Source organism: Danio rerio, chromosome 7 (assembly GCF_052040795.2).
Source record: "Danio rerio strain M-AB ecotype USA chromosome 7, GRCz13ab, whole genome shotgun sequence".
In the NCBI taxonomy this organism is placed as follows: domain Eukaryota; kingdom Metazoa; phylum Chordata; class Actinopteri; order Cypriniformes; family Danionidae; genus Danio; species Danio rerio.
The window spans coordinates 4,384,473-4,406,452 of NC_141027.1; the positions used below are offsets into that span (position 1 = coordinate 4,384,473).

At 39.1% G+C, this 21,980-nt stretch overlaps 4 protein-coding genes across 5 annotated transcripts in view; all 4 read left to right on the forward strand.

Annotated features, from left to right (window-relative positions):
• Positions 1-21,980, forward strand: part of si:ch211-225k7.4 — a 494,418-nt gene that overhangs the window by 466,754 nt on the left and 5,684 nt on the right.
• Positions 1,334-4,869, forward strand: zgc:162060. Its single transcript, XM_087260468.1, has 5 exons — positions 1,334-1,377; positions 1,530-1,568; positions 1,661-1,996; positions 2,374-2,718; positions 4,396-4,869. Exons 2-5 carry the CDS (start codon positions 1,532-1,534, stop codon positions 4,755-4,757), a joined length of 1,080 nt encoding a protein of 359 aa, XP_087116594.1. The 5' UTR covers positions 1,334-1,377; positions 1,530-1,531; the 3' UTR covers positions 4,758-4,869.
• Positions 7,369-10,768, forward strand: si:ch211-225k7.2. Its single transcript, XM_087260462.1, has 5 exons — positions 7,369-7,704; positions 7,856-7,894; positions 7,987-8,322; positions 8,598-8,945; positions 9,106-10,768. The coding sequence occupies exons 2-5, from the start codon at positions 7,858-7,860 to the stop codon at positions 9,468-9,470; spliced, it is 1,086 nt and encodes a 361-aa protein (XP_087116588.1). The 5' UTR covers positions 7,369-7,704; positions 7,856-7,857; the 3' UTR covers positions 9,471-10,768.
• si:ch211-225k7.3 lies at positions 15,955-21,886 on the forward strand. 2 transcript variants are annotated; one of them, XM_087260466.1, is made up of 6 exons: positions 15,955-17,209; positions 18,246-18,287; positions 18,404-18,442; positions 18,535-18,870; positions 19,272-19,616; positions 20,984-21,886. In XM_087260466.1, exons 3-6 carry the CDS (start codon positions 18,406-18,408, stop codon positions 21,346-21,348), a joined length of 1,083 nt encoding a protein of 360 aa, XP_087116592.1. In that variant the 5' UTR covers positions 15,955-17,209; positions 18,246-18,287; positions 18,404-18,405; the 3' UTR covers positions 21,349-21,886. The 2 variants fall into 2 exon arrangements, with proteins under 2 accessions (XP_087116592.1, XP_087116593.1); XM_087260467.1 differs by lacking the exon at positions 15,955-17,209 and having other exon boundaries at positions 17,622-18,442.

Genomic DNA, 21,980 nt, shown 5'->3' on the forward strand with positions numbered 1-21,980 from the left:
ATGTGATATGATTGTCTACCATCACTGTAGGCTCATGTCTACCATCACTGTGAGAAAACACACACACATGCAAATCAAACTTCCTGCATGGCTCTCAAACGATTGCTCTGTGCAACAAACTGAATGTTATTTACAACCTCATTACCTGTTATTTACAGCATTTGCTGGTTCTATTCCCTAAAAAAGGCGTTATGCATGCAGGTGCGCGTTCTTGAAAGTAAACAGACAGCTCACGTGTGATTTCACGGACACGAATACATCATTACATGAAGACAGAAATTACATTTCTGGGTGAATTATACCTTATGAATACAGTATGTGACACTTTTAACACCATTTGAAGGTGTCCATGTTGCTGTGGAGACTTGTGCGTCTGCCTTCACCCTTCTCTCCAGATCTTGAAATATAATTAGCTGAATCGTAGAAAAGCTGAATTAAGATCGTGTGTATGGTCGAATCGAGATCCTGATCTTTTTTCGATTAATCGTGCAGACCTAATCTAAATTATCACTTTAAATAAGTATGATGGCTTTTAACTAGGCCCTTACCTATTTCTGCAGATTTTTAGCCCATCATTGATTCTGTTTATTTACTTGTGTAAATCTATATTTATTCAGTTTTTAAATTAATTTCAGTAATATTATTGACTAATATGAAAATATTCATGATTTATTTACAATGTAGTTTGTACAGTAATATTTTCTGTCTTTTAGTAGCTGATATTTTATGAGAGATTTGCTTTGTTTACCAAATAAAGTGATTTTAATTGGATTTGCATTGTAAAGATTAAATAAAAGTTTAAAAGGTATTACTTTTTATTTAAAATATTAAGGTTTTAGTTATGATACTCCCGAAATCATTTGCCAAAAGCCACAGATTTTCAACAATATTCTGCGCAGAAATAGCAGAAAATGTCTGCAGATACTGATTTTGGCACTACTTTATAACTGATTAATTTAAATTGCCTCAACATCTTTGCAGTGAAGCGAAGTGATGTACATTTTCATCAAAAAAAAGAAATATTTTACACCAAATCACCTGTTGATGATGTTATTTCAAACATTTAAATTGTCATACGAGTAGGTTGACTTGTTTATTACTTAAAATAGTTTGGATTTTAAAAAGGTTATCTAATATTATAATAAAAAACAGACAATGAACTTCCTGTTTTATTTAAATTAGTATACTTCCAGGGAAATACAAAAAACAATATGCAAATGCACCTGAATGTGGAAAAAACTGAACAAGGCCTTTGTATGAGCAATAAGCAAATGATGTGACGAGCTGAATAATGGATTATTGCAGATATAGAATAATCACAGTCTGAATCTGCAGACAGAAGCATCAGACTGAGGACAGAAACACACCAGCTCTGAAGTAAGAACAACAGACATTTATTCTTGAATCAAAATTATTCACACTTTAAACAATTACACTAATAATTGGGATTTTTTTTTTTTATGTTTTGCATGTGTTACTCAGAGATGAATATCAGAGTTATTGTTCTATTCATTGTGTTTCTTCCTCAGAAATGGCTCAGACTCTATATTTCCCTCTTCTCCTCATTGGTGAGTGTGTTTGTAGTTTTATTTATGGTTTATAGTTTCATTAGGTTTGACTCTGTTCTAAATAGCATTAAAGCAAAGTGTCTCTTTCACAGCTCTCTGCTCCATATCTGAATGTGTTCAGCGTCAGTATCACTTTATAAATGTGAACAAGACCTGGACTGAAGCTCAGAGATACTGCAGAGAGAAATACACAGATCTGGCCACTGTTGACAACATGAACAACACGATCCAGCTGATGAAGAGTGTGAATGATGTACGTCTCTGGATTGGTCTGCAGAGGAAATGGCAGTGGTCTTCAGGTGATCCTGCACTCTTTTTGAACTGGGCAAATCAACAACCAGATGGCAGAGATGAGTGTGCTTTTTGGAGAAATGGAGAGTGGCATGATGGGAAATGTAGTGACACCTGGTTCGTCATATGCTACAACAGTGAGTACAAACACTTATAAAAAAACTGTCATTTAACAAAGGTTTATTCGGATATAAATATGACTGTAAAACTTGTGTAAATTAAGTGTAAATGTAACTACAAGTCAAATCCACTTTGTATTTTTCATTATATAAACCAGCTACTCCTTTTGAATTTTGTTATGTTTAATAGCGCAATATATTTATTAATATTTATGACAGATGTTCTGTTGTGTGTGTGTGTGTGTGTGTGTGTGTGTGTGTGTGTGTGTGTGTGTAATATATATTTTAGTAACACAGACATGCATGATGATTTCATTGCTGTTCCTGTTCACATTTTAACCTAAGCATATAAGGGCTGAATCATGGTATCATTATTATTATTATTTTTATTCAAGTGAGCAGAGGACTGGTGTTTGTCAATCAGAAGATGAACTGGACAGTCGCTCAGAGTTACTGCAGACAGAATCACATTGATCTGGTCAGTGTGAGGAACCAGAATGAGAGTCAACAGCTGGAGAAGTTCATTAATGACAGTATTCCATCTAGATCTGATGTCTGGATCGGTCTGTTCAGAGACTGGCAGTGGTCAGATCAGAGTAACTATTCATTCAGTTACTGGAATACTAATGAACCAAATAATGATGGAAATAATGAAAACTGTACAGTGATAAAGGAGAAGTCTCAGGGACATTGGGCAGACATCTCTTGTGGCAATCAGTTTCCTTTTGTGTGTCATGAAGGTGAGCAGATCCTCCAAACACACTCAATCCATCATCAGCTCCAGATCTCTTAAAGGTGCAGTAGGTGATCTGCCACAATGCTAACTAGTTTGCATGATATTTTTGATAAACAGTCCCTCCCCTGCCAAAGCCAAGGCTCTTGAAAAACGAGCGCTCACACCTTAAAAAGGGCAGACAACCCTCTCTCACGTACTGTCCTATTGCGACTCTGCTTAGTGCTTGGCCAATAGCATGCAGAAATTACACTTATTACTAAGCCATACTTACATGCTGTTTCTGACCGAATATTCAGAGTAGCACGGTAAACAATACAGGAAGCATGTCACAGGCTTTCACTGTTCAAAAATGAAACAATGAATATAAAACCAGTTTCACCTCAGTAAAGCAGGCTGGGCAGAATACAGCTACTGATGTTTTGTTGTTAAACTGAATGAAAATCTACATTATCAGTGCTTTATAAGGTCTCTTATGAAACTGAAAATAGTCACATCAATCTTTCAACAAGAAGATTTCAGTGGCTGAACAAAACTTCTGTGCATATAACCCATTTATTACACAATGCACTCTACATCAGTTATGTGTGACTAAAATAGTTTTAAAACAGAACATGACCTGTCTAACAGAAATACTCCAGCATGCTAAAGTAACTCCAATATTGGTTCAGGATATTAAAAAGTTTTGAGTGAGCATTTGTTTTGTGCTATCTCTCTCTCGTGTGCAGGTGAATTCGCATGTGTGTGAACGGCTGTACATATTCAATTCTACATTTGTTGACAGACAGTTTGGCCTACCTAACATAATTATGGGTGATGTCGGCCCAACAATATTTAATTGGATAAACATTTTTTTAGTTTTATGCCTCATCCAGGAAATAAAAATACATATAAACACATTTAGATCATTTAATCATTACTATTGGAAAGTGAAGAGACTTTCAACCCGCACAACAACAAATGTTTCTGAAGACAATCACCTACTGCACCTTTAACAATTTCCATGCCAGTGTTTTTAAAAAGGTTGCCAGCATTTATGATGTGTTTTACCTAAATTTGATGGCCCTCAAGAAGTTTTCTTAAAGGAATGTATGATCAGATTATATATAACAATACAGTACCAAAACATCTATATTCATGGGTTCGTGTTTCCCCCCAATTGAATGCAGGTAGGTTTAGTCAAAAATGCAACATTTTCTGACAAAAACTGAGAATTATATAATACACATGCATAAACGTGTTTTGTAAGCACATGCATGTGTGTGTAAAACTTTTTCACATTTCTAACCTCATGCAAATCCACAGGGGTGGATCATTTCACTGTGGTTAGCTCTGATGAAGCTGTAAATAAGCCAAAGGAAGCTTAATAACTCTTCATTTTTACACACAATCTGACTTTCACTTTCTCTGATTCTCTTTATTTTTCACTCCCAAGAGACTCTGGTGTTCTGTAACTGATTTAGGAACTGCATTAGGGCTTCCCTAACCTTAATATAAATAAAACGCATATTGCCATAAAAACATGAGAAGGTTTGTCTCTTAACTAACAAGTTATCTAGTCAATGGCAGTGAAAGTGTTAAGGTTGACTCTACATGTCTGACATGTCAAATTCCTCCACAGTGTTTGTTCTGCATGTTGTTGTTGATCAGTCTCTCTCTAGTTTCTGCTTTGTTTTGTGTCCAGATAAACTGATTGTGATCCAGCAGAATCTGTCGTGGTCTGAAGCTCTGAGATACTGCAGACAGCATCATGTGGATCTGGTCTCGGTTCAGTCAGAGGAGATGCAGTATAAGGTGATGAACGTGGTTAAACTGGCGTCTACTAAGGCGGTGTGGTTGGGTTTACGTCACTCCTGTGCTTTGGGCATCTGGTTCTGGGTGAGTGGACAGACCGTGTGCTATCAGAACTGGGCTCCAGGGAACGGCACATCAGAGGAGGACTGTGAGCCCACAGTGAGATCTGGAGCAGTTCAGTCTGGAGGAGATCAGACCTGGATCAGCCGTCCTGAAACTGACAGACTCAACTTCATTTGCAGGAATTATTAAAAGTGAAAGACCGGTGTATGTTTCAAATTATCAACATTTAATTTGTCATACTATTATAATATACTGTGTTTATTCATAGTGTATAATGAAAAACTGTCATTTCAAGATCTACTGTATGTAACATTTATGTTAGTCACAACTTTGCACTGTATGTTTTAAAGACCCCATATATATATATATATATATATATATATATATATATATATATATATATATATATGTGTGTGTGTGTCACTATCACCAGCAATCGTAACTCCCTAGATCGGTGGTTTGCATGTACAATAACTTATGGACTACAAATCTGCCATTCATGGACTACAATTTTTATACATGCACTCCGCTCATACACATACATGCTTCCTCATTCTAACTGATTACACTTGCACCACCTGAGGATTGTCAGAGACTGATTACACACACTATTTAAGCAGCACACACACTCATTGCTGAGTCTTGTTTACTGTTTAGTGACAATTCAACGCGTTTCCTTAGTCTTGTTCTTCTGTGTATTTACCTTAGCCTTTTTCCGTGTTATTTCTGTCTGCTGCCTGCCTTCCGACCTCTTGCCTGTTATAGTGACTATAATTCTGGATTTGCCTTTATACATCTGTTTGCCCCTGTGCTGACCATTGCTTGCCTGTCTACCGAATAAACCTACATGTGGATTCCCAAACTCATACAATAATTATCATAATACAAGTGACTACTGCAAAACTGATACCATTTACAAATCACACAGAGACATTTAAAATAATACAAAGCATTACAAGTTAAAGTTACAGATTCACAAAATACACCATATGAAGAGAAAAAAGATTAGATGTGGAATGTCAGTGACCTGGGCTCTGAGTGAAGAAGTGAAGGGGGTGGCAGAGAGGTGGGCACATAATGGATAACTGAGGCAGTTGAAGAAATTGCTCTTTCTAGAAAGTTTGTTGTTTTGTTGCATGGCAATTCTCGTGGTCTTGTCTCATAAAATTCCATAACAGTTCTCAAGGTTTGGTATTATAGAGAGATATAGTCATGCTTACAGTAGTACAATGTCAAATTAGGTCAAAGACGGGAAGCAATCAACATAAACATGGTAAACAGTAAAGATGTGGCTTCCAAGGTCGTATAAAACAACAACTAAATATCTCACAGTAAAGCAGTGTAGCAGTGCTTGTTTTGCTATAACCCCATGATCTATGACAGCTGTAAGGGTCCAGCCCAATGACAAAACTAACAGTGTGGGTGAAGCTTAAATGTGTGTAATCCTTTTCTAGTACATCTGAAAATAAATATTTTATTTATTAGAATTTACTTTAAAGGTGACACAGTGGCTCAGTGGTTAGCACTGTCGCCTCACAGCAAGAAGGTCCCTGATTCAAATCCCAGCTGGGCCAGTTGTCATTTCTGTGTGGAGTTTGCATGTTCTCCCCATATTGGCGTGAGTTTCCTCCATTCTCCCTTTTTCTCCTACCTTTCTTTCCAGGCCTGATGCTGAAAGGCTTTCCCAGTCCTTCATCACATCATGTCTTGATTTTTGCAACTTGAGGGTTTATCAGCAAGTTCAGTAAGGAGGTTACTTATATTTACAAATCTCAGCTGCACGTGTGGTGACTTGTACGACTTTAAGTCTTAAGTTTGATTGATTAAGTCTTAAATCAATCAAACAAACAATAATAACGTGTGGCTGAGGTAACAGAAACCAGAGAGAAAGAGAAATTTAAAGAAAATTTGTGAAATTGAGTAGCAATGGGTGTGGATTGTATGGGTGTATGAATGAATGTGAATGACCTAAATAACTGACCCGGCAAACAACGCTGATTCTGTACAGGCCCACCTTGGCTTTCGATCCCCATAAGATCCTGCAGACCCCTCGCACTTAATCGCTCGTGTAGTTTTTCTGGTCAGCCTGTCCACCATCAATTTCACACCACAGTATTTATCGCCACACCTCCCTCTTCAAAGCCAACAGCTCTTCACCTTTGCATCTTTCTTGTTTCTCGTCTTTTTCTCTCCCCACGATTTCACCACCAACACACGAATAAAAAAAACAGCAAAGAAAACAGCAACTCCAACAGCTGCAACCACAACAACAACAGCCACTCCCTAAGCAACCCTCAAGACCACCTTTTATGGTCTCCTATTGTGTACCTGCTCTTCCGCTTCCTCCCGACCCCGGAAATAAGGTTTTGGAAGCTTGAGGGAGGGCAGAACAGAGCAGGGCCTCCTAGTGGCACTTTGAGAAAATGGTAGAACATTTTATTCGCCACAATATTAACCCTGTGGTGCAGCAACTTCACTGGCTCCTGGTTCAATCATGCATTGATTGATTGTAAAATTCTGGTTTTCACCTACAAAGCAGTAGCTGTGGATTATATTTGAGATCTGGTTACTCTTTCCAATTCCTTTCCGTATCTTCGGTCTGCTGGAAGTCTGATAACAGTCAATATTTTTTCATTAAATATGTGGATTTGATCATCATATAAATTATCACCCTTCACAGTACAAGATGGCTTTTAACCGATTAAACTGAATTGCCTTAAAAATATGTCTGCAGTAGAGTGTAGTGCTTTACCATTTCATAAAAAAAGACTTGACACCTGTTCATTTAAATTGCCATATGAGTAGGTTGACTTGTTTACTTTTAAAAAATTTGTTAACCATTTACAAAAGGTAATGCAATATTCATGTAATGAAAAACAGATCTTATCTTAAACATTTAATTTTAGAAAACAGACTGGACTTTCTGTCTCATTCAAATTAATATACTTCCAATGAAGTACAGAAACAATATGCAAATACAGCTGAATGTGGGGAAAATGAAAAAGCCCTTTGTTTAGGGTAATAAGCAAATAATGTGACGTGATGAATAATGGATTACAGCAAATCTAAAATAATCACACAGTCTGAAGCTGCAGACAGAAACGTCGACTGAGGACAGAAACACACCAGCTCTGAAGTAAGAACACACGTTCATTCTTGAATCAAAATATTCAGACTTTTTACAGTTACATTAATGATTGTGAATTTTTTTTTATGTTCATGCTGTGCTGTTTTACTCTGACATAAATATTAGAGCTATTGTTTATCTCAATGTGTTTCTTCCTCAGAAATGGCGCAGACTCTATATCTCCCTCTTCTCCTCATTGGTGAGTGTGTTTGTAGTTTTATTTATGGTTTATAGTTTCATTATGTTTGACTCTGTTCTGAAAAGCATTAAAGCAAAGTGTCTCTTTCACAGCTCTCTGCTCCATATCTGAATGTGTTCAGCGTCAGTATCACTTTATAAATGAGAAGAAGAACTGGACTGAAGCTCAGAGATACTGCAGAGAGAAATACACAGATCTGGCCACTGTTGACAGCATGAATGACACAATTCAGCTGATGAAGAGTGTGAATGATGTACGTCTCTGGATTGGTCTGCAGAGGAAATGGCAGTGGTCTTCAGGTGATCCTGCGCTCTTTTTAAACTGGGGAAATAATCAACCGGACGGCAGAGATGAGTGTGCATTTATGAGAAAAGGTCAATGGGAAGATGGGAAATGTAGTGACTCCTGGATATTTGTGTGCTACAACAGTAAGTACAAACGCTTATAAAACGCTTTCATTTAACAAAGTTTCGCAGGAGTGTGTATGTGTGTGTGTGACTTATTGGCAAATATCAAATTAAATAAAGAGTGATAAGTAATTATGTCTAATTTAAAGGTAAAGATCTTATAGAAATATTGCTGACTATATCAACCGATTCTTTTAGTAACACAGCCATTTATGGTGCTGTTCCTGTTCACATTTAAACTATAAAGCATTGAAGGGCTGAATAAATGTAACATTTGTTTGTTTTTTTAATTCAAGTGAGCAGAGGACTGGTGTTTGTTAATCAGAAGATGAACTGGAGAGCTGCTCAGAGTTACTGCAGACAGAATCACATTGATCTGGTCAGTGTGAGGAACCAGAATGAGAATCAACAGCTGGAGAAGTTCATTAATGACAGAAGCTTATCTGGATCTGAAGTCTGGATCGGTCTGTTCAGAGACTCATGGCAGTGGTCAGATCAGAGCAACTATTCATTCAGTTACTGGAATACTGGAGAACCAAATAATGTTGGAGGGAATGAAAACTGTACAGTGCTAATGGAGAACACTCAGGGCCATTGGGCAGACATCTCTTGTGACCGCCAGTTTCCTTTTGTGTGTCATGAAGGTGAGCAGATCCTCCACACACACTCACACACTCCATCATCAGCTCCAGATCTCTTAAAGTTGACTCTACATGTCTGACATGACAAATTCCTCCACAGTGTTTGTCCTGCATGTTGTTGTTGATCAGTCTCTCTCTAGTTTCTGCTTTGTTTTGTGTCCAGATAAACTGATTGTGATCCAGCAGAATCTGTCGTGGTCTGAAGCTCTGAGATACTGCAGACAGCATCATGTGGATCTGGTCTCGGTTCAGTCAGTGGAGATGCAGTATGAGGTGATGAACGTGGTTAAACTGGCGTCTACTGAGGCGGTGTGGTTGGGTTTGCGTTTCTCCCACATTTTGGGCATCTGGTTCTGGGTGAGTGGAGAGACTGTGTACTATCGCAACTGGGCTCCAGGGAACGGCACATCAGAGGAGGACTGTGAGCCCACAGTGAGATCTGGAGCAGTTCAGTCTGGAGGAAATCAGACCTGGATCAGCCGTCCTGAAACTGACAAACTCAACTTCATCTGCAGCAGATATGAGTGAATGGTCATATGAGAACAATTGTGTAATCACTTCCATTCACTTTTATCTTTATTCATCATGTTACATCCCAACCAGTATAGAGTTAAAGGTGACAATAAAAAGAGTGTAAATAAATTAATAAATTAAACTTTAATACTCAATTCAGGGTTTTCCCCTTCTCCTGTCTCAACTCACAATGATCACAACGTTTATCAAGAAGTAACAAGGTTTATTATTTTCTTAGACAACAAAGATATTAGAAGCATCTCTTCGGAAGGGAATCCAGGCCAAAATAATAATGAAAAGACAGCTAACTTGCGGGGAAATAATTCTTGCCTGCTCAAATTAAAAGAACCCCAAATAAAATAACAGCAAACTTCCCTTTCCCCCTCGCTGCCACAAACCAGGAAAAAAACTTTTTAAAGTAAATGGCAATTTCCAACCAATCGCTTCTATTTATAACCAAATAAATATATATATTTTTCTAAAAGCAAGCCGTTTAGAAAAGAATTAAATTGTCATTTAAAGAAATCAATCTATCACACCACTAATTCAACCAACTATCTGGGGCAGGAGATAGGAGACGCTCGGAACAACAGTGACAACGGAGATTTGTGACCTACACCGAGCAGAAAGATTCCTCCTTTGTTAAACTCCTCCAGCTTATATATGCTCCCACTCGCAACACAGCTGGACCGCAATCAAGCGCAGCTCTAAAGGGAGAGAGAGAGACCTGCGCATGCTCCACAGCCCGCAACACAACATCAGCTCCAAATGCATAAACAAAACACTATATATAAATCTGTATATATACAATATTTATATATACATAAAATAAATGAACAAATAATACGTTCTATAATGTATACGCAATTAGTTTGTATAAAAAACAGAAATACTTTTGCATATAAAATAAAATATAACAATTGACCATAGGTGGCGTAAATTGTCTGTTCAGATATTGGTAAAATGTATTCTTTAATAATTGATTGATCTACTGAAGTTACTATTTTTCCTCGAGTCTCTTCCTCCAGGTTTTTACCTATCTGTAAAATGAATCAATGGGATCTCTGTCTGTGTTTTGATTTATATTGTTATCCTCACTTGTCAGAATGACTGGTTGCATTGTGTTTGTAAACTCTTTCAACATGTATCTTGTTAGTAACTTCATTAGAGATATCTTTGTATTGTTTTCTTTTAGTTTTATCATGAGGTCATTTGCTTCCATCAATAAGTATATGCATTCATGCAGTTAAAGAGTATATCATGAGTTTTCTGCATTCCTTGCATGTGCGTTAAGGACATATATATGCGTCTATGTACTTTATCCTTATTTTAGCAGATAAAAGTGTTTAATCACTCTCTGTCCTTCAGATTAGTCTCTGCTTTATCAGGAGTCTCCACAGTAGAATAACCTCCAGTTAACCAATCAATTAATCAATCAATCAAAGGCCTTTATGTGTCCCATACACTTCCATGTAGTCACATACACTGTCATGTAGTGAAATTGGACCCCCCTGACCATACACAAACATCACATTTCAGGGGAAGAAGGGTCAACGGGAGGTAGCATTAAGAAAAAGGAAGTAAGATACATTTCATGAGAGGCCAAAAAAAAAAAAAAACTCCCTCACACCTTGCCCTTGAATTAGGGCAGTGTGAGATCAGGGAGAAAAAAGCTCCAGCAGCCAAGTACATAGACATAACATCAAAACAGGGGATAAGGATATAGTCTGATTAGAGCAGGCAGCCATCTGGTCCTGCAGTTGAAGAGAGCTGGTCTACCTCGTCCAGTGGGTGAAAGCACACAAAGGCATGGGATGAGGGGCTAGGTAGTGATTGTCTATCTGTAGCTGTGTATGTGTAGCTGGGGCCGGTCTTAACGGCTCGACTACCCCTCTGCATTGTGTTGTGTTGTGTAAAGTAAAGAGCTGGAGTCTGTCTGCAGGTTCAGCGGTCATTTATTTAAGTGCTGCACAAACAGAGAACATGCAGTTAGTCTTCTCTTAAAACTCCTCTTACGCCTGCTACTGTTTATCTTAATTACAAATTTTTGTACTTCATACACATTTTTCCACAGGACAGGAGTAAATGCCTACCTCGCTCTGCTCTGTCCTCCGACAGACTGAAGCAAAGTGCGCGCTATGTCACTGACGTCACCGCGGCAACGCACGTCAATGACGTCATCGCGCCGACGCGTCAAAACAAAAATAAAACATTTTCTCTTTATTTCTTACATATTAATGACCAACAAAACAAAAATTTTGCGCGAATTTATAACGAAAACATACATTTAATACCTGTTACATATGTGTGTGTGTGTGTAAGCCTGTAGAATCCAACAGGTGTCCTTGACAGGAAGCAGGAATTTTAGAGCATCTCCTTATCTTGCTCTCTGGAAGAAATTGTTTGTCTCCAGTAGAGGCCGTCTGGCAGGAGAGTCACAGAGAAACCTAAAGAGAAGAAATATTTTTTTTCAAATTTAGGTTATATCTTCCAATTTTAAATATATTTAATGTCCGTCACTGGTCTCCAGGTCTGGCCAAATCTTGTTGCAAAGCCGCTAGTTTCACCTCAATGTTTTCCAAGTAGCGACCCTGCTCGCCACCATTTCAATCAAGCCGGCCAGCTTGGTGGTAGCAGCACTGACCACTTTCATCAATCGTCAATACCCCAGGGCTCTTTATAAGCCCATCAGCAGAAACCCTGTAATCAAAGATCTGAATAGATATATTCAATATCCTCCAAGGACAGAGCAGCCAGGCACACGGCGCACCATTTCTCCCACTCGTCCATCATGTATTCAGCTGCAAGCGTACCGGCAGGACAAGTAGGCTCTCCCAAGCCCAAACTTCTTGTTGAGAAGATGGTGTCAATTGAGTTTAGAGACTAGTTAAATAAATCCATAGTCCCTTATTCGTTTGGACACAGAGCATGGAGAGCCTCAGAGATAGAATAAGACGAGACAAGAGGAGCCAGCCAGGAAAGATATGGGACGGAGGGGAAAAAAGGGTGATCACCTTTGCTGAGAGCCAAAGAAGAATTACTAACATGCTCAACAGATGGATGCCTTTCCTGCTGCAACCCAGCACTGAAAGTATGCTTACTCGTGAACACCCAGTGCTGGGAAACCAGACACTCTCATTTTAACACACTCATACACTACGGTTAGTTTAGTTTAAGTCACATACACTGTATGTCTTTGGACTGTGGGCCAAATCGACACATCCCATGGAAACCTCCATGTACATAGATGGAACATGCAAACTCTACACAGAAAAACTTCCTGGTCCAGTCGGGACTCAAACCAGTGACCATCTTGCTGTACGACAACCGTGCAACCCAGCATCTGGCCACTTGGTGCACCGACAATAATCTGCTCCTTAACACCAACAAGATCAAGGAGCTCATTGTGGACTTCAGAAAGGGACGAACAGGCTCACATGATCCCATCCACATCAATGGGATGGCCGTTGAGCCTGTCTCATCCTTTAAGTTCCTGGGGACCCACATCTCAAAGGACCTTTCCTGGACCACCAACACCTCCAGCCTGATCAAGAAGGCTCACCAGCGCCTATTCTTCTTAAGGCAACTGAAGAAGAACCAGCTTTCATCAGCCGTCTTGGTGAACTTCTACCGCTGCACAATAGAGAGCATCCTGACAAACTGTGTCACAGTCTGGTATGGAAGCTGCTCTGTTGCTGAGCGTAAGGCACTGCAGCTGAAAACTGCCCAACGCATCACAGGGACCACACTGCCAGCCATAGAGGACATCCAGAAGAAACACTGTCTGCGCCGAGCACGCAGTATTCTGAAGGACACCTTTCACCCTGCTCACAGACAGTTTTCTCTCCTGCCCTCCGGCAGGTGCTTCAGGCTCCCCCGGACAAAAACAAGCAGACTGAGAAACAGCTTTTTCCCCAGAGCTGTCTCCCTCCTGAACTCTGCCCCCCACTGACTCTTTTGCCCCCCCAATACACCCCCCACTCTCCTCTAACATACACTCCTCGCAATCACTGCACTGTTTAACATTTGCACATTTAAAATTTGCACATTCACTGCACCACATTGAACTGTTTACTTATTGAACAGTACATACCCACTGCATATGGACATTTGTAATTATGTACACACCCACTATACATATACACTTGTAATCATGCTTATTTATCTGCATACTACTGATTATTAATAGCAACCTGCACATATATTCATATATTGTAACATATACACTTGTAATCATGTTTATTTACCTGCACACTACTGATTATTAATAGCAACCTGCACATATATTCATATATTGTAACATATACACTTGTAATCATGTTTATTTACCTGCACACTACTGATTATTATTAGCAACCTGAACATATAGTCATATATTGTAAATCTGTTCATAGCTTATCCAACCTGTATATAATGTTGATAGTACATCCATCTGTAAATATCACCATAGTTTTCTATAACTGCACTTTATAACTTACTCCTGTATCCTGCTCTTGCTGCTATTGCACTGCTGGTTAGACCTAAACTGCTGGTTAGACCTAAAGCAGCTAAACATAGAAGTTCTAGTAAATTGAAACTGTGTCAGTTCAGTTTTCAGAGTTGAGGTTTGGTTTAGTTTAGTTCAGTTCAATTCAGTGTGGTTTAATTTTCACTCCTGAAAGCCAAACATCATTGTCATCAAGTCTCAAACCAAACAAACCAGTGTACAGGAACAAAACTTCACCAATTGATGAAAGTGGAGAAAATAAAAAACCTAGTGAGAAAACAGGCTCTGTTGGGCATGACCATTTCTCCTCTGGGAAAACTACTTATGCCGAGATGCAGTCTAGATGCTGGAGGCCGAAGAACACTGGACGTCCATCGTGGAGAACTGCAGGTGTGATCACGTAGCTGGCCCTTGGGATCAATGCGGAGACTCGTTTGTCACTGGGGTCTTTCAGGAATTAGTCTCATGCTCTCCATTCCTTCATGACTGCCACAGCATCAGCTCAGGAAACGGCCTGGTCCAGGATTATAGATTCTTCTAGAAGTCCTCTATAGTTGCGATCATCTCTTCACTGGTCACAATCTCTAGATGCCTCGGGATAAGTATCTCCAGATGGAAATAGGAAGCAAAGAAAACAAATAGTGTAGCTGCTATTTGTAGCGTATTTAATGAAGAGACATTAAATATCAAGGCAAAAATGAAGTGCTATAAATAAAAATAGCAGTTATATGAATAAACATAGGTGAAGTGCGTCATAAAGGTGGTTGGTCAAGCCCACTCACCTGCATGGAGCACACGTGCATCATACTGTTATGTGATGCATTGTGTGTATGTTTTACTTAAAAGATAGGTCTTTAAAGGGTCACGAAATACCAAAACACATGTGTTTGAGCTGTTGACAGTCGTATATGTGTCCCACGCTGCTAAAAACACTATTAGGACACCTATATTTCACTAAAAAGTGTAAATTGGTTGTTTTTGCGTTATTTCAAGCAAATTCGTACTTCCGGTTTGAAACGAATTTTTGAAGCTGCGTCACGGTCATGACATATTAGCGTGTATTCCAGCGTGCAGACTGGGCGTCTGTGCCAGAGGGAGTCTTATTACGTCTTACAGTGTGATGCATTAATGCATGAGTAAAGCTTGGTTCAAACCAATCAGCGCGCTCTATTGTGCAACTTCATTAATATTCATTACTGTCACAGTGTTTAGACGACAGAGACGCCACGTTGTGTTGGCAAAACAAGCGTGAAGTGTTGCTTTTATAGTTTGCTGCAGTTAAGTTTTGTTTTCATTTTCTCTCTGTGAGAGCTCAGACTCACGTGTGGATTAACAGTGTACGCGACGCTCGACAACAATAACTTGCATGTCTAACGTGGATTATTGTTTACCTGAGAGCTGTTCTCATCTGCAAATGCTGAGATCCGGATTCGCTTGTAGTCTCCTCTTAATAAAGACGCGGCTCTAGTTGCTGGTGATTGTCCTGTCTCTACAGATTCGGTAAGTGAGCGACCAGTGCTCTTTGTTTATTCAGTTTGTTCGTATCGAACAAACTATTAACTATGTAAACATGTTAGCACCACAACCAAACTTTAACCTCGTGTAGGATTTTCCCCGCATTTTGAGACCGGAATAACACACGCGGCTTTCTGACACTACCTGCCGAGTGCATCTAAGTTTCCGGGAAATGCTGAGGTTTTTTTTTTTCTCTCATTTGCCGTGCGGTATCAAACATTGCATGAAAAATACACGCTTAGAGCAGTTCCTCGAATCAAATATCTCGTTTGTGAATTTCCAGAATAAAAGAGCCAAACTGCAAGTAAAGTCCACCATTTAATAATTTGGCAAATAATTCGACTATAGATGTCCATGTAAACACAGTCACTTTGTCCCCTGTGTGTGTGTATTTTGACTCTGAAACTCAGCGCACCCAAATAGACACTCCCACACCATGCCTCTTTTCTTCCTCCGACGCTCCCCCCTAAACAGAGCTGGACACGCCCACTTTTCTGACTTTTTCCAAAGTAGAGGTGTAAAAACACCCTGCTGAAACGAGGGGGTTTCATGGCCCTTTAATCTAGTTTTGAACTGACAGAGTGTGTCTGAGCCTTGGACATAGTGTAGGAGCCATACATGAGAAGGCTCAACCTCCTTTAGTAGTCAGTGACAATTATAGTGTAACCTACAGTCCCTCAGGCCTAAATCTGCTTTAATGTCCTTGACAGTGTTGCCAGATTGGAAACGTCAAAGTATCGTACCAGAACCTCAAAATTATTGTATTTGGAGGGAAATTATTGTACACAAATCAAACAGAGAGCATACAACAATTATCCAGACACACAGCATTTCGACACAACGTCCAAATTAGCACAATACATTAAAAACTAGGCATATCTTAATGGGAAGGTTCAAACTTCACCTCTGAGTAGATGTCATCAAACGTTGCATGTTGCCATATGTTGAGGGATTCATTTTGCTGTACAAATTTTATGCCGTTATGGACTGCAAAATAGTGCTGGTTGGCTTGAAAGCAGTGCGCCCTCAGCAGTGCAATTTTAACACACTCTGAGGTGTGCATGCATGCTTCTCGCCTTCTTTTACAGCACTAATTGTTTTAACATTATTGCTTAAAAGATCAACCTAAAACCTCAAACTACTGACCTAACCATGGGCACGCAAAGCAGGAGCGTTAACTCGTGAGAGAGAGATAATTACCGTACGTCTGGCAACACTGGTCCCTGATGCTGTTTAAACCCCTAAATGTATTAACCATGATCTAAATACAAATTCAAGAGTTCACACTTAGCTGATGATTGGTAATAAGCTAGTTTGGCATGCTGTCCCGGGAGAAAGCGCTGAACTCATGAGAGCCTCGAGCCCAGGGCTCCCTCCCGTTGCAGGGCGAGAGGGGAGTTTGAGCTTGGGTAGATCTCGAGAACCCTCCCCCTTCTGCTGCGTGAGGGTTGCTAAGGTGATGCGTTGCTGACAGAATTGAATCGAATTTGGTGCTAATTTGGTTTAGTCAATTTACTTAAGTGTCATGTTTTTGGGAGTGTGGGAGGAAACCGGAGGACCCTGAGAAAACCCATGCAAGCACGGGGAGAACATGAACTCCACACGAAAATGCTGTCCGTTTGGGTAGAGGCCCGAACCGGAGGCACTTTGCTGTGAGGCCGCAGTGCTAGCCACTGGGCTGCCGTGCTGCCCTGTAGACAAAGAGGAGGAGAAGGGCTGGAAGGGGGGATTCTTCAAGACGAAGATGACTAAGGTAAGGTGTTTGGTTATTTATACTTGGTTTGGAATAGTCTGATTGGTGGTTCGTACATTAGCTTGACTCAGGGCCAGCCATGTCAATCATAAGCATGTGATCCTCTCAAAATTAGTTTATGAATAAACTTCACGAAGATAATAATTATTCATGTGTAAGGTTAACGATCTGTTGTAGGGTTTGACACAGAAACACACTGTTGTTCACTGACGCGTTGAGAAAACAGCAACAGGAAACAACAGAAGAGGAAAGATAAACACAAATTATCATTGAACATCAGACCAGGATGTTTCCAGTGTCTTCATGAAGGATTATTATTATGGCAGCTCTGATACACATCTTTTGATCTTTTCTGTTCTCTTGATAGAACCAGCAGGTCTTTTAGATGAACTTTTTTTTTTTTTTTGGCAAAGCTGTGCATGTTTTTTTCTCATCCCACACAGATTTCTCGCATTATATTTTATTTTGATTTTACTGACATCAGTTTTGTAATCAAGCTTGTTTAAGCACTTGAAGAATGTCTCAGTAGTGTCACCTTTTAAGTGACATGCAGTATCCAATATACAGTAGTCAGTGTTTGAGGTTTAATAGAAGTACCTGAAGCCTGTACCATATTACTTGTCAAAATAAGTGGGGTTACAGTTACTGGGCAAAACCAAGTCAATCAGGGGTCCCCAAGAACCAGGGGCCAACACAGTGGAAGTAGTGTTGCTGTCAAGTATTGGATTCAGCTCAATTTGTATCAGCTCTGGGTTTAGACAGCCATGTTTATCAATATAATCACTTAGGCTTTATGGTTTACCTCCAGAATTTAAAAAAAAAAAAAACTCTGAAACAAGCCCCAGATTAAAATTTAGTTTTTTTAATTAATTAATTTAATCATTCAAGTTTACAGATTCTGACTGACGCAAATGTCATGATGCAAATAAGGGAAAATGGTGGAGTAAAAACACACATAGAGGAAGTAAAACAGGTTTTTAAAAAAAATAAACAAATTATGAAAAGTGACTAGAATAATCACAGTCTGAATCTGCAGACAGAAACATCAGACTAAGGACAGAAACACACCAGCTCTGAGGTAAGAACACAAATCTACTGTCTTTAACCAATATTTTCTTATTATTGTAATTTTGTGATGCTGTATTATTAGATAAAAGTGAAGTATTTGAGCTATTCATTGTGTTTCTTCTTCAGAAATGGCTCAGACTCTATATTTCCCTCTTCTCCTCATTGGTGAGTGTGTTTGTGGTTTTATTTATGGTTTATAGTTTCATTAGGTTTGACTCTGTTCTGAAAAGCATTAAAGCAAAGTGTCTCTTTCACAGCTCTCTGCTCCATATCTGAATGTGTTCAGCGTCAGTATCACTTTATACATGAGAAGAAGACCTGGACTGAAGCTCAGAGATACTGCAGAGAGAAATACACAGATCTGGCCACTGTTGACAACATGAATGACACGATTCAGCTGATGAAGAGTGTGAATGATGAACGTATCTGGATTGGTCTGCAGAGGAAATGGCAGTGGTCTTCAGGTGATCCTGCACTCTTTTTGAATTGGGCATATAGGCAACCAGATGGCAAAGATGAGTGTGCTTTTATGATAAATGGAGAGTGGCATGATGGAGCATGTAGTAACACCTTGTTCTTCATATGCTACAACAGTGAGTACAAACGCTTATAAAAAAACTGTCATTTAACAAAGGTTTATTAGGATATAAATATGACTGTAAAACTTGTGTAAATTAAGTGTAAATGCAATTACAAGTCAAATCCACTTTGTATTTTTCATTATATAAAACCAGCTACTCCTTTTGAATTATTTGTTATCTTTAATAGCACAATATATTTATTTATGACAGATGTTCTGTTGTGTGTGTGTGTGTGTGTGTGTGTGTGTGTGTGTGTGTGTGTGTGTGTGTGTGTGTGTGTGTGTGTGTCTGTGTATAATATATATTTTAGTAACACAGACATGCATGATGATTTCATTGCTGTTCCTGTTCACATTTTAACCTAAGCATAGAAGGGCTGAATCATGGTATCATTATTATTTTTTTTATTCAAGTGAGCAGAGGACTGGTGTTTGTCGATCAGATGATGAACTGGAGAGACGCTCAGAGTTACTGCAGACAGAATCACATTGATCTGGTCACTGTGAGGAACCAGAATGAGAGTCAACAGCTGGAGAAGTTCATTAATGACAGTAACTCATCTGGATCTGCAGTCTGGATCGGTCTGTTCAGAGACTGGCAGTGGTCAGATCAGAGCAACTATTCATTCAGATACTGGGATACCAATCAACCTGATAATCAAGGAGGAACTGAAAACTGTGCAGTGATCACTCAGAACGTTCAGGGACGATGGAATGACATCTCTTGTGATCATCAGTTTCCTTTTGTATGTCATGAAGGTGAGCAGATCCTCCAAACACACTCAATCCATCATCAGCTCCAGATCTCTTAAAGGTGCAGTAGGTGATTGCCACAATGCTAACCAGTTTGCATGATATCTTTGAAACACAGTCCCTCCCCTGCAAAAGCCAGGGCTCTTGAAAAAGGAGCGCGTACACCCTAAAGATTACAACCCTCTCTCGCATGGTGTCCTATAGTAACTCTGCTTAGTGCTTGGCCGGCGGCGTGCAGGAATTACACTTATTACTAAGCCATACTTACATGCTATTTCTGACCGAATATTTAGAGTAGCACGGTAAACAATACAGCAAGCACAACACAGGCTGTGATTGTTCAAAACTGAACCAATGTATATAAAACCTACTTCACCTCAGTAAAGCAGACTAGGCAGAATAGAGCTACTGATGTTTTGTTGTTAAACTAAATAAAAATGTACATTTATCGATGCTGTAAAAGGCCCTTATGAAATTGAAAATAATCACATTAATCTTTCGCCGGAAGATTGGGTTATACAACACTTCTGTGTGTACAACCCAATCATAACTGCACACTCTACATTAGTTCTGCGTGACTAAAATAGTTTTAAAACAGAACATGACCTACTTCAGCCATAATGTTGTCCTTCCTCCATCATTTTGCTCTGTCTCTCATGTGCAGGTGAATTTGCATGCTTGCCTTGATGGCGGATGTGTGTAAACGGCTGCAGATATTCAAATCTACATTTGTTGACAGTTTGGCCTACCTAACATAATTATAAGTGATGTCGGCCCAACAATATTTAACTGGATGAACATTTTTTTTTGTTTTATGCCTCATCCAGAAAATAAAAATACATATAAACACATTTAGATCATTTACTTTAATCATTACTATTGGAAAGTGAAGAGACTTTCAACCCGCACAACAACAACATGTTTCTGAAGACAATCACCTACTGCACCTTTAACAATTTCCATGCCAGTGTTTTTAAAAAGATTTGCAGCATTTATAATGATTTTTACCTGAATTTGATGACCCTAAGGAAGTTTTCTTATAGGAATAAATGATCATATTATATATAACAATAAAGTACTAAAAAAATTATATTCATGGATTTGTTTTTTCCCCCAATTGAATGTAGGTAGGTTTAGTCAAAAAGAACTGCATTAGGGCTTCCCTTAACTTAATATTAATAAAACTTGGTTTGCCATAAAAACTTGTCAATAGCAGGGAAGTGTTGTCTCTTAATTAACAAGTTTTCATGTCAATGGCAGGGAAAGTGTTAAAGTTGACTCTACATGTCTGACATGACAAATTCCTCCAGTGTTTGTTCTGCATGTTGTTGTTGATCAGTCTTTCTCTAGTTTCTGCTTTGTTTTGTGTCCAGATAAACTGATTGTGATCCAGCAGAATCTGTCGTGGTCTGAAGCTCTGAGATACTGCAGACAGAATCATGTGGATCTGGTCTCGGTTCAGTCAGTGGAGATGCAGCGTCGTGTGATGAACGTGGTTAAACTGGCGTCTACTGAGGCGGTGTGGTTGGGTTTGCGTTTCTCCCACATTTTGGGCATCTGGTACTGGGTGAGTGGAGAGACCGTGTTTTATCAGAACTGGGCTCCAGGGAACGGCACATCAGAGGAGGACTGTGAGCCCACAGTGAGATCTGGAGCAGTTCAGTCTGGAGGAAGTCAGACCTGGATCAGCCGTCCTGAAACTGACAGACTCAACTTCATCTGCAGCAGATATGGGTGAATGGGCATATAAGAACAAATGTGTAATCACTTCCATTCACTTTTCTCTTTATTCATCAGTTTGTATAAAAAACAGAAATACTTTTGCGTATAAAATTAAATATAACAATTGACCATAGGTTGCGTAAATTCTCTGTTCACATTTTGGTAAAATGTACTCTTTAATAATTGATTGACCCACTGAAGTTACTATTTTTCCTCGAGTCTCTTCCTCCAGGTTTTTACGTATCTGTAAAATGAATCAATGGGATCTCTTTATATTGTAATCCTCACTTGTCAGAATGACTGATTGCATTGTGTTTATAAACTCTTTCAACGTGTTTCTTGTTAGTAACTTCATTAGAGATATCTTTGTATTGTTTTCTTTTAGTTTTATCATGAGGTCATTTGCTTCCATCAGTAATTATATTCATTCATGTAGTTGAAGAGTATATCATGAGTTTTTTTACATTCCTTGCATGTGCTTTAAGGACCTATATATGCTGGAGTACGTCTCTGTATTTTATCATTATTTTAACAATAAAAAGTGTTTAATCACTCTCTGTCCTTCAGGTTAGTCCCTGCTTTATCAGGAGTCTCAACAGTAGAATAACTTCCAATCAATCAATCAATCAATCAATCAAAGGCCTTTAT

Bases quoted from the DNA above. Each gene is read 5' to 3' on its own strand.
- zgc:162060 (XM_087260468.1), top strand. From the start codon at position 1,532: ATGGCTCAGACTCTATATTTCCCTCTTCTCCTCATTG. The intron at 1,569-1,660 runs GTGAGTGTGTTT...TCTCTTTCACAG, and splicing joins TTTCCCTCTTCTCCTCATTG to CTCTCTGCTCCATATCTGAA. The intron at 1,997-2,373 runs GTGAGTACAAAC...TTTTTATTCAAG, and splicing joins GTTCGTCATATGCTACAACA to TGAGCAGAGGACTGGTGTTT.
- si:ch211-225k7.2 (XM_087260462.1), top strand. From the start codon at position 7,858: ATGGCGCAGACTCTATATCTCCCTCTTCTCCTCATTG. The intron at 8,323-8,597 runs GTAAGTACAAAC...TTTTAATTCAAG, and splicing joins GATATTTGTGTGCTACAACA to TGAGCAGAGGACTGGTGTTT. The intron at 8,946-9,105 runs GTGAGCAGATCC...TTTTGTGTCCAG, and splicing joins TCCTTTTGTGTGTCATGAAG to ATAAACTGATTGTGATCCAG.
- si:ch211-225k7.3 (XM_087260466.1), top strand. From the start codon at position 18,406: ATGGCTCAGACTCTATATTTCCCTCTTCTCCTCATTG. The intron at 18,443-18,534 runs GTGAGTGTGTTT...TCTCTTTCACAG, and splicing joins TTTCCCTCTTCTCCTCATTG to CTCTCTGCTCCATATCTGAA. The intron at 18,871-19,271 runs GTGAGTACAAAC...TTTTTATTCAAG, and splicing joins GTTCTTCATATGCTACAACA to TGAGCAGAGGACTGGTGTTT.